Source organism: Octopus bimaculoides, chromosome 2 (assembly GCF_001194135.2).
Source record: "Octopus bimaculoides isolate UCB-OBI-ISO-001 chromosome 2, ASM119413v2, whole genome shotgun sequence".
Classification (NCBI taxonomy): Eukaryota; Metazoa; Mollusca; class Cephalopoda; order Octopoda; family Octopodidae; genus Octopus; species Octopus bimaculoides.
The window spans coordinates 122,339,256-122,351,510 of record NC_068982.1 but is presented as its reverse complement, the minus strand read 5'-3'; the positions used below and the strand labels follow the sequence as shown (position 1 = coordinate 122,351,510).

Genomic DNA, 12,255 nt, shown 5'->3' with positions numbered 1-12,255 from the left:
GGTTTTCTCATTCAGTGCTAACCCAAAGGCTACATAACAACAATGATTACTTCACTGACGGGAATAATTTATTATTTATAACTAGTAGGCCATGTGATCTGCTATAAACAGCAACCAAATATCCCTCAGATTACATTATACAGCCTTAAAAAGAACGTGGAGAGAATATTGATGTGAGACAATAAAAATACATTGTGTGCATGTGTGTGTGTGTGTGTGGCAAACAGTGAAAATGACTACTCAGCGTTGCATTGGTGGATACATACTTTCTTTATTTGTGGATTTTTTGTCACTACCTTAGGTTTCATGCATTTACAGTTCACAGTTTTCAAATGTTCCACTTTAAAAAAATTGTGGTGATTTGTCTCCATTTTGCATATAAGTTCTTTTTTCTTTATATACCGCCAAAAGGTCAAAAGATAGAGCTCTGCCAACTGATGTGGTACTCTAATCCAATGTAGTTAAACAATATTTAGAGGTTTAAATAAAACTGTGATTCACATAGGGGAAAAAGTAACAATATTCAATTACAACATCCATTAAAACAAGGTTTCAGTTAACACATATTGTAGAGGTAATGTTGTGCATGTGGATGTGCTTAAAAGTTAGTGGTGTATTTTTTATTTTCATGAAAAATAAGTTTTTTTAATGCCACAGACATAAGAGAATGAGAAATGTTACAGAGATAAAGGAAAAGAAATTAACAGACACAAGCAGTTGCATGGCAGAAAAGAGTAAATTGATGTCTTGTTCCACAGAAACGTTTCTTGTAATAAGACAGACTGAAACAAGAGTAGACAATGACTAATTTTATGGTTCCTTATTCTGATTGAGTTCTGTAAAGAAAAGAGAAAGAGAGAGAGAAGAGTTTTGAATTTTGTTTAGCCAATGTGTAATTGAAATACTACTCTCTCAGATTTTCAATAAACTAGTGAAAAATAGGGAATAACTAAATTTTCATTCAGTTACACGAAAGTTATTACAGTAGTCATTGTCAATATTGCTGGGGAGCAAAGGTGGTAAAAAATCAAATTATGATACAAATATACTCAAAAGAGTAAATGTTAAAGATGGTCTGTCAGCCAAAGGGTGACACAGCATGTCAAGTATATATCCACAAGATGAAAGTGGGTCTATATGATGTGTGCACAAAATATAAATGGATTTGCATGATGTGGACACAAGATGCAAGTGGGTCTGCATTAAGTGTGTACAGTACATAAGTGGCTCTGCATAATGTGTGTATTTTCATACAAGTGTATTTGTAGAAAATACACGGGCAATAAGTGTTTTAGTATATATATATATATATATATATATATATATATATATATTGAAGAATTTACATTCTTGGTTCCCAGCTGGTTTGTAAAGTGAAATACTTTGTTCTAGAGTTCAATATTACAAATTGCAGTTGTGAAAGGTAATGAAATGGTGACTGTGTTGAGTGCACAGTTGTTCATGGTCCTCTCTGCTAAGGTTGATAAGAGTTGTCTGAGGATTACTGCATCTGAATTGGTACTTTATACCTGCTCTAACGTCTTCACAAGTGTATCTACCATCCATCACTGCTATACAGGATTTACCATAGCTAGCCTGCTGTCCTCTCATTAGCAGGCCTGCTATCCATTGCTGTTTTACTTGTAGCAAATTCCAGGCTTGGCGCTGAGTTGTTGATCCAGAAAGCAGCTTAAACTCTTAATAACCTGTTAAAAATTTTCTCAATCAAATTCTCAGCTCATTGATTAAGCAGAAAATACCTAAAATTGAGCTTATTTGTTCAAATGCTTATAGTGTATTTATTTGTGTCAGATTATCATGAAAATTAGTATTATTGTAGAAAAGACTTGGTCATGTTTAATGTAAATAGTCATTTGTATTATAATTAATGTTGCATATTAATTTATCACATGATAAAACAGATACACTAAAAAATAAGATGTCTGTAATATATAAAGTACAAACATGGACATACAAAAATTACAAACAAAACAAAATGTTTTTCTTGGACCTTTTTGTGTCTTTTACATAATGAAATTTACAGGTAAGCTTTCAGTAACAACACACACAGATATGCCCAAAAATTTTAATAAGACAAAAAAACTTTTGAGATTAAATGACAAAAAATTCAGTAATGTATGTATTGATTTTAATAGTGAACGTTAGAGTTTTAATTACTAATAGATGAAGGAATTAAAGTTTTCTCCCTTTGATAAGAGAATAAATAACTTGCTTTAACCCTTTAGCATTCAGATTACTTTGTCAAATGTAATGCTTATTATGCATTCACATCATTTTAAATTAATCATGCCTTATCTTGTAGCCTTGAGATTTTGATGATGCGGTTGTTTATTTGTAAAAAGACAATGTTGGGGAGCTGTGAAAGGCCTGTTCTGACCAGTTTAAAAATAAAACAGACAAAATATTTGGGTCAGATATGACCAGTTTAAATACTAAAGGATTAAAAAACACTGTTTTGATTTGGAACAGTTTCAGGTAGTATAGGTCTGAGAGATACATGTACCATTGGGCAGAATCATGTGGCACAGATGTTAAAAGTTAAGCTGATGCTTGATTGATTTTCTGGTGTTGCTTCAGCCATCATAGTGATAGCAGTGAGTTGGAAGAGTAGCTTGGGAGATTTTGTTGCTGTTATCAGAAAATGGCTATTTCATCAAAAGTCAAGGTCACCAATATAGTAAAAATTGGGCTGGCTCTTGTGCGGGTGACACATGAAATTTTTCGAGCGAGATCATTGCCAGTGCCCCTGGACTGGCTCTTGTGCGGGTGGCACATGAAATGCACCATTTTGAGTGTGGCCGTTGCCAGTACCGCCTGACTGGCCTTCGTGCGGGTGACACGTAAAAGCACCCACTATAATCTCTGAGTGGTTGGCGTTAGGAAGGGCATCCAGCTGTAAAAACTCTGCCAAATCAGATTGGAGCCTGGTGTAGCCATCTAGTTTCACCAGTCCTCAGTCAAATCGTCCAACCCATGCTAGCATGGAAAACGGACGTTAAACGATGATGATGATGATGATGATGATGATGATAAGTGAAAGAGAAATTTCCTACTTACCAGAAGTAAGTGATACTGCCAGCCTAAGTGATATGCCACTTCAATGTGGCTAAACAGCATATGCTTACTTCCAATTGTCCATAAAATACAGATTTGAATGAAATAGTAATTTGTGCACAAAGAAGAAATAACTTTCTATTATAATTTTCTTAGAAACAATGTTTGAGTAAACATTTGTTGCAGAGGTAATTTTGCGTATATAAATGCGTTGGGAAAGTCATTTACAAAGAAGTTTCAGGTCATATATGTAGTGAAATGGGAAATGTTGCTGAGATAAAAGAAAAGAAATTAACATATGACAGAATAGAGATAAGGCAAATCGATATCTCATTCAGCTGAAACATGTCTCATATTAAGATTAGCTGAACAAAAACAGACAATGACTAATTCAGCTAATTCCTTGCTTTGCTTGAACTGCTAAAGAGTGAGCTTTTAGTTCTGTTGTGCATTGTACAACCAATGCACAACTAAAGAGATGCTGTTCCCTCGTTGGTCCAGTAAACAGACAAAAACAGTGGAAAGCGAAAAATTTCACCTGGTTGCTACAGACAAGAGCAATGTAGTCATAGACATACAAGAAGACAGGATGCTATGGCTGGGATAAATTTGAGAATAGAACTACTTACTCAGGACTGATTGAGGACTGGAGCCAAACAAACATAAAAAAACTGTCTTCAACAGTAAAAAGAAAAAAAACATTTATACTACAACAGAAATTAAAAAATACAACAAAATGATTTTGTTTTTTAAAATCACATTTCTTTTTACAAGTTGAAATTTTACGTTTACTTTATTATACTTTTTAAAAATTTTACTTTTGCTTTTTTTTCTTCTTTCTTATTTATCTCTTTAGAACTTCATTTATTCTTGAATTTCAGGTAATCAGCTACAGAATAAAATAAAACAGGATTTTTGTACAATTAATGTCAAAAATGAAAAATACTTCAGTATACAAATATACCAATTAGAATCATAGATGGTCTGATCCTTAAGGTGATCAGATATCAGTTGAGGGGTGGGTGATTTTGCATTACGTTTAGTTACTATTGTACAGGTTCTTGCAATCTGCAAGCATGCACCACAAGGAATTACTGTAATGGCCATGATTATACTATAGTATTGATGAATATTTCATTAAATATGTAGCACTCACATAATTCTTTTTAGGGATAGCTTGGAGACAAATACTCCTCACTTGGGTTCAACAACCAAAGATACATACTACATAAAACTAGAGCTTTCAGTATTGTCTAAATATTTCATACTGTGGATACATACCCCTAATAATCATCCTAATCCATTATCTGAGTTTTAGTTGAAAAAGTGTCAGACTACTATCTGAAGGGTTGATGGTTCATATCCCATCAGTAGCACAATGCTGTGTCAGTGGTCAAGGTACTTAACTCTAAATAGTCCTATAGGATCATTCTACAAATGTTCACTTAAAATGCAGTGCTGAACTGAAACCTTCCTGTGAAAGTAAAATTCGACTGATAAACTTTCATAGCAGCTCTGTTTTAATTCTTTCTGCTACAAAATTCTTTTTGCAGCATCAAATCAACAAACAAACCCTTAGTGACTTCCCTGACAAGCACTTGACACTGTGGTTAGTCCTGGGCAGTTGTCAGTAGTTGGTGTGTAGGTTGATTGTCACTTCATTATTTTGTGTCATTAACCTACTGCTGACACAGTCTCTAACATCAATACTTGGCCTGAGAGTTCACATGAAATTGTTGAATGACTAGAAGCAAATACAACTAAGATATGTCAGATTCCACATGCATTCAATGTTTAGTAAGTGGAGAAGATTGATATAAATGGATCTGTAAACAAACCCACATCATCAGCAAGTATTTTGATATATCACCTGCAAAATTTCATTTCACTTGTATATTATCATCATGACTCACTCACCAACATAGTACGTTCTTTGTTCCTCAGATTCACTGTAATCTCTCTCTCATTGTCTTTTCTATTACTGCTACAACAGCCACTGCATCTCTGAACCAGCTAATTGCATACCATTTCCACCTATTAGATCCATCTCTCTCTCTCTCTCTTATCACCCCTTTTGTGCATCATCTACCAGGTCCCATAGTAATCACTTATCAACTTTTTTCCTGTAAAAGTTGAGTTACATATGCTCAAACCAATGAGTTACCTTATCTATTACACTATCTTGCAACACTAGAAAAGGTAAAAAAAACCCGCACAATTTCATGACTAAACAGACAAAGAATAGGAAATTATATCATCTGCTCTATTTCACTAGCATTATGATATCTTTAGTCTCATGTATTAACCCTCATGTCATCATATCCACTGACTATTTTTATAGAAAATTGATTTATTCACTGCTGGCCTGAATGCATTTCAATATTTAGCTTCACAGTTTATTTAGTGCTTTAAAGCAATAAGTAAGTTCCCTGCAAACCAAATCTACCAAGCAGTTTCAATCTTAAGTGGAAACCCATTTTATATAATTTTTTCTGAAAATGCTCATGGGAAAGGCATGATCATTATAACATTCAATTTCTCTCATCTTAAAAGCATAGTGTTAATAAGGGAGTCTCTGTGTAGTCATCACTTAACCTGATAGAAAATAGCAACCAAATCCCATTCCAATCACAATAAAGTGTCTTAAAAAAGAAGGACACATTGAATAATGGAGATTAGTGTGGGATATTGCCTTCTCAGAGGTGGGAGGGTAGTGCCAGTGATCCTTTGCATCATCTCTGACACTAGTTGGGAGAAGTTATTCTCAGACTGAAGATCTGGCCTGAAGGCTTACAATAGAATAAACTCTGTTTTAAAGGTACCTAAAGACAAAGCGGTGACATCAGACTGAGCATTGAATTATGTCTACCACTGTGCCTAAGAAAAAAGATGCAACGACATGGCTGGAATGTGCAACCAGTGAGTGTTTTGTAGTTTGCAATGCCAAATTCAAACTTTCACATGAACAAAAGTAATCATCAAGCAACATGCAAGATGTAATCTCAGTTAGCTGGTCCATGTTGCAGGACTCTCAACAACCAACCAACTGACCAGATCTGAAAACCAATTCCTTCAATGGAACCTAAATGGACAGAAACAAAGAGAGTGTTAGAAGATGAATTGATATTTGTAAGGGAACTTCAGATGGGGTACAAATGTTAAAGTGGTTCTATAACAAGACCACTGACTGACTGGTTTACCCCATGTATTCTCTAAACTTTTGGAGGCTCAACTTCCTCAGGTGCTCTTCTCAGGTTCCAAGGGTCCCAGTGAAATAGAGTTATAAAAGTTTTTTCTATTGATCTCTCCAATACAATACAAACAAATACCGTGGTTCCCTCAAATGTGCCTCCATTGAGAAGACCATATTAGACAATACTGGGGTTTCTGCATCTATGTAAGTTACAAACAAAACCTTCAACAAACTAGCATCCTAATCAGATGGAGAAATCGATAAGCTTTCCCACATAATTTCCAGTAACATCAGTGGATAAAAAATAAAATAAAAATAAGAACATTAAAAGGATTTCAATTGTAAGCGAAGAAAATTTATTCTACTCACCTAACCTTTCAACAGCTTCAACACATACACTAGGATACATGCCTTCAATGTAAGTAGCTACAACAATGAATGTGTTAGTTTTTACCAAGACAATCCCTCTTTTATCCTGGAATAGAAACATTGTTTTGGTTGAGACTGTTGCATTTCTTACATACAGACTCATCTTTATATTTAGACAGACAAAAAATAAATAGAAAAAAGAACTGTTTTTTGTTATATGTGATTACATTGTTATGAACCAAATACTAAAAGAGAATTAACAGAGACTGTTGTCAAGACTATATATAGCACAAATCAATCCAAAGATTGAGATTTCAGTGACATATGGATGTTCCCAGTAATAATAGTTACTAGTATAGGCACAAGGCCTAAAATTTGGGTTAGAGGAGTTAGCTGACAACCAATATTTTATTGACCCCGAAAAAATAATAACAGGCAAAGTTGAACTTGACAGGATTTGAACTCAGAATGTAAGGAGCCAGGACAAACATTACAAGATATTTTGTCTAATGCTCTAATTATTTTGCGTGTCCACCACCCCACTATTAGTAATAATGATTTCACACATTATTACAAAGCCTCACATTTTAGGAAAGAGGGCATAGCTTGTTAAATCAACTCTGAAATGAAGAGCAAAGTCAACTTAAGCAAGATTTAAACTAAGAATACAGAGAGGTAAAGTTAAACACTGTGTGGTACATTGTCACATGGTACATCCTGGTACATTGTCGCATGGTTACTTGAAAGCACTCAGCACACATTATAAAGTGGTTGGCATTAGGGAAGACATCCAGCCATAGAAACCAAGCCAAATCAGACTAGAGTCTGGTGCAGCTCCTCAACTTGCCAGCTCTGGTCAAACTGTGCAACCCATGCCAGCATGGAAAATGGACATTAGAAGAAGAAGATGATGATGATGACAATAGCGACGACAACAATAATGATGACGATGAAGCACTGGGGTTGATTTGTTTGACTGAACTCTTCACAGTAGTGCCCCAGTATGGCCACAGTCCAAAGACTGAAATAAGTAAAAGATAAAGGATAAAAGGTAAAGATAATGGAGTTCTAGATAACACAATCCTTGTAAAAGGACAAAAACAATTGTATGATGGTCTTTTCATCAGGGCAGACCAAGGGTAAAACAACAATAACATCAACAGAAAAGCACCCAACACACACTGTAAAGTGGTTGGTGTTAGGAAGGACATCCAGGAAACCAAGCTAAATCAGACTGGAACCTGGTGTGGCTCTCTGGCCTGCCAACTCTAGTCAAACCATCCAACCCATATCAGCATAAAAAGCGGACGTTAAAGGATGATGATGATGATATAGTTTTGCTAAATAATTTGAAGGAGTGAAATACAAGCAGTGTCCTTCATTTCAGGTCTTCTATGAAAACATGTCTGGCTATGAGGAAATATTTTCTTGTTTGGAAACAAGTAAGGGTTATTGACAGGAAGAGTGTACAACCATAGAAAATCTTCCTCACTGAATTCTGTCTGACCCATGCAAGCATGGAAAAGTGGACATTAAAACGACAGTGGTGGTGATGGTTATGGTGACAGTGATGATGATGATAATAATGATTTGAAATTTGGTAGGAAAGAGAAATGTTATAAATGTTGTGGAAACATCTTTGAGATTAAATACAAATGTTTGTATCATTCTTTCAGGGAAAATGGAATGGTCTTGAAAATGGAATGGTCCTCTCTTGAGTGGAGGGGATTGTCAACAAAATAAGTTGGTACTTGGTTCTTTATAATCGACTATACCTGCTCTCCTTCTGTTGTGTTACTTTGCAATTGTTGTATAGTGAAACTGTACATCCCTCCTAATAAAAAGTGGTAGTAGTCAAGCATTATAAATAGACCAGTAGCCAATTGACAGAAGACGGTCAAGAAGGTCAGGAGTACATGTAGACTGTGTTGATAGTTGTGTCTGTGCTGATATTGTAATTATACTGTAATATTGGGTGAATGTGTACTTTATATATCATGGTGTACTAATGTACACTCAGAGGGTGGCCATACCACAGACATTACAGAAGAGAATGCTAAAAGAGTTTCATGTACAACACCCAGGCATCTCTAGAATGAAAGCACTGATGTGAAGTTTCATATACTGGCCAAGCTTGGACAAGGAAGTTGAAATCTGGTAAAATGTTGCAGAGGACGTGTGCTGGAAGCAAAACTACCTACTACAAAACGTGAACCTTGGCCAGAAGTGAAAATACCATGGTCCCAATTGCATATTGATTTTGCAGGCCCGGTAAATGGATATTATTACTTAATAGTAGTGGACAGCTACCCAAAATGGCCTAAGGTCACGAGGTGTATTCCAGTACGAAGACATACAATGGTATCCAATGACTAGTAACTATTGTTACCAGTGAAGAATAGAATAGACATGCCTAAATTCCTTAGAATCGGTGATAAGGTATATGTAAGAATGTACAAAAATGGCAAGCAATACTGGAAAGAAGAAGAAATTGTAACATACATTGGAAGATGCTGTATAGCGTAAGAAGCAGAAATGGAATGGAAAGGAGACATAGAAATCAGCTTAATGAAAGACTCATAGAAAAGGAACCAACAAGAGTAGAAATACCGATGGATTGGCTATATGACACTTTTCAGGTTCTAACACCATTACAAGAAGTTGAAACCACATGTACAAGGAAAAGGAAGAACACTGAAAGTAGACTCTAAGAAGAAAAGATATTGAGAATATATATATATTATAAGGTAGGATGAATTAAAGTATTTGATTGTTAAATAAAATAATTAAAAGGGGAGATGTCTAGTGAAACTGTACATCCTTCCCGGTAAAAAGTGGTAGGAACCAACCATTATGAATAGACCAGTAGCTAGTTGACAGAAGAAGGTCAGGAGTATGTGTAGACTGTGTTGATAGTCGTGTCTGTGCCAATATAGTAATTATATTGTGATACTGAGTGGACGTTATATCGATCCAACATTTTGAAGATAATAACACTGTATGACTGAGGGTCGTAGAGTGCCAGTTAGAAACATTCTATCGACGACTTCAAAATATAACAATATCTGTCAGAGCGACAACCATCATCAAGAGACAGATACAAAAGTGGCAAAAGACTGCTTTACAACAGTAATAAAGCAAGAAATCGATATCATATTTATCTTCTGAATGTATAATGAAAATAAATTAGTTTACTTCTCGTAATCTACTTATAGCAATTAGATACATTGATATGAGAGAAAGAGAATTCAGACTTTTCTCAAGAGTATTAGTAATGGGATAAGTATAGAGTATATATAAATAGAACTAGGAAACAAGACAAAATCAGTTTCAATTGGCTAGGAGCTAATGTTAGACATAAGATAGATTGCCTTGTGGAATTTGCTCAATATAAAGTTTACTGATGACAAACAAAATTTAATCACCTGCATTTTAAATTCATATAAAATCAAAGATCAAGTTTCAAGCTTTACCCTTAAGCATTAAAACCGGCCATATCTGATCCAAATGTTTTACCTGTTTTATGTTTAAACTGACCAGATCCACCCTCTCGTGGTGATTCTATACTTTCACTGTGAACATGAACAATCACTCATTGAAATCTCAAAGCTATGAGATAATGTATGATTAATACAAAACAATTTGAATAAATAAGCATTACATTTGACAGAGTAAACTGAATGCTAAAGGGTTAAATTTATGGTTTCTTATAAATCCTTTTATTGCAAGTTTATATTCAAACTTATATAAAAAGTTCAAACAGCCAACAAGTATTTTATTATAATGTAAGCTACAGAGGTGAAGTGGAACCTTTTAACCATTTAGACATATAAAAAGACCACTGCAAATATTGTGTTGGCTGACCAAGTAATTAGGATAGCAGCCTATAGGTAAATTAAGTTAATGATTCATGGAGGCAATGTGACCAATGCTGGTGGCATGTAAAAAGCACCTGTTGAGTGTTGGGCCTCACAGAGGCAATGTGGCCAATGTCAGTGTTGCAAAACTGGCACCTGTGCTGGTGGCACGTAAAAAGCACTGTTTGAGCATTGGGCCTCATGGAGGCTATGACAAATGACCAAGACCTCTGGTAATATGCCATGCTTCAGAAGAAAACTCATCAAGCGAAGTGGATGCCGATGGCACGTAAAAAACACTTTTCGAGTGTTGAGCCTCCACAGAGGCATCTGGCACCTGTGCTGGTGGCACATAAAAAGCACCTGTCGAGTTCCACTGTTGTATAACTGGCACCTGTGCCAGTGACTCTTAGAAAGCATCTTTCAAGAGTTGGGCCTCACAGAGGCAATGACAAATGAATGAGACTTTTGGCAATATGTCATGCTTGAAAAGAAGACCCATCAAGCCAAGTGAAATTGTAATCAGGGTGGATACTGGTGTCACACAACTGACACCCATGCCAGTGACTCATAGAAGCACTCATTACACTCTTGGAATGGTTGGTGTTAGGAAGGGCATCCAACCGTAAAAACCATGCCAAATCAGACTGGAGTCTGGTGCAGCCCCTCAGCTTACCAAGCCTGCTATGCTTGCACCTACATATATTGGGTCATCCCATAAATAATGCAGTTTCTTTATACTTATTTTTTTATTTTTCAAAATTAAGATAAAGTTCATTTATAATCTAAAATATACTATCCTTCATTTTCTACAATGTTCTTCCACCTATCTGGTAGACTTGCAATGCCCCTCTTCCAAAATTCACTTGTCTGTGACAAAAAATACTCATCTACTACTGTTCTGACTGCGTCTACAGTATTCATATTTTTCCGTCCAAATGGTTTTGAAGACTGCTGAATAAATGATAATCAGATAGGACAATGTCTGGCGAATATGGTAGGTGGGGCATCGTTTCCCATTCAAACTGCCTTTGGGATGTCATCTTCACTGTATGTGGCCAAGCATTATCCTGATGGAAGAACACCTTTCATCTTGAAACTGAAGAGGGTTATTTTCTTTCTAGCACTGACTTAAGCTGCTCAAGCTGCTTGCAGTAGATTTCCTTTGTTATCATTTGGCTTGAGTTTAAAAGTTCAAAGTGGACTAAACCTTTCATATCCCACCAAACAGATAACACCTTATGTGGGTGAAGACCTTCTTTAGCCTAGGGTGCTGGTGTTTCTCCTTTCCCTACCCACTGTCTTCGATGCTTGACATTTTTATAGACAACCCATTTCTCCTCACCAGTCACTATTCGGTCCAAAAATGGTTAATCTGTGAGATGTGATAGCAAAGAAGAGTACACATTCACTCTCTGTGTGCGATTAGGCTTAGAAAGTTTGTGAGGAACTCATTGACCCAATTTGCTGCTTTTCCGATCGCATGCAGGTGTTGATGAATGGTTGAATGACCAAATCCAAGCTTCTCTGCTAGTTCCTCAACAGTTACAATGAGATTTTGTTCCACCAGGGTTTGCATGATGTCCTCACTGAGCTCTACAGATCTTCCAGGATGAGGCTCTTCTTCTAGGCTGTAGTTTCCAGCTCGAAATTCCTGGAACCATCATTGACACTGACTTGTACTTATTGTCTGATCCCCATAAGCTGCATTGATATTCTTTGCACTTTCTATTTCATTGTTGCCTTTATTGAACTCATAAA

General features: G+C 35.9%; 1 protein-coding gene across 8 annotated transcripts in view; it reads right to left on the bottom strand.

Annotated features, from left to right (window-relative positions):
- Positions 1-251: 251 nt before the first annotated feature.
- LOC106877913 (profilin-4) overlaps positions 252-12,255 on the bottom strand; it is a 25,628-nt gene continuing 13,624 nt past the window's right edge. For 7 of the 8 annotated variants that reach the window (XM_014926975.2, XM_052965565.1, XM_052965564.1 and 4 more), the window contains exons 4-5: positions 6,638-6,743; positions 3,816-3,964 (exon numbers count right to left, since the gene is read on the bottom strand). In XM_014926975.2, the coding sequence (XP_014782461.1) occupies positions 3,936-3,964; positions 6,638-6,743 (135 nt within the window). In that variant the 3' untranslated portion in view covers positions 3,816-3,935. Of the gene's footprint in view, positions 837-3,815; positions 3,965-6,637; positions 6,744-12,255 lie in introns of those variants that run through there. The other variant, XM_052965563.1, reaches the window with a different exon arrangement.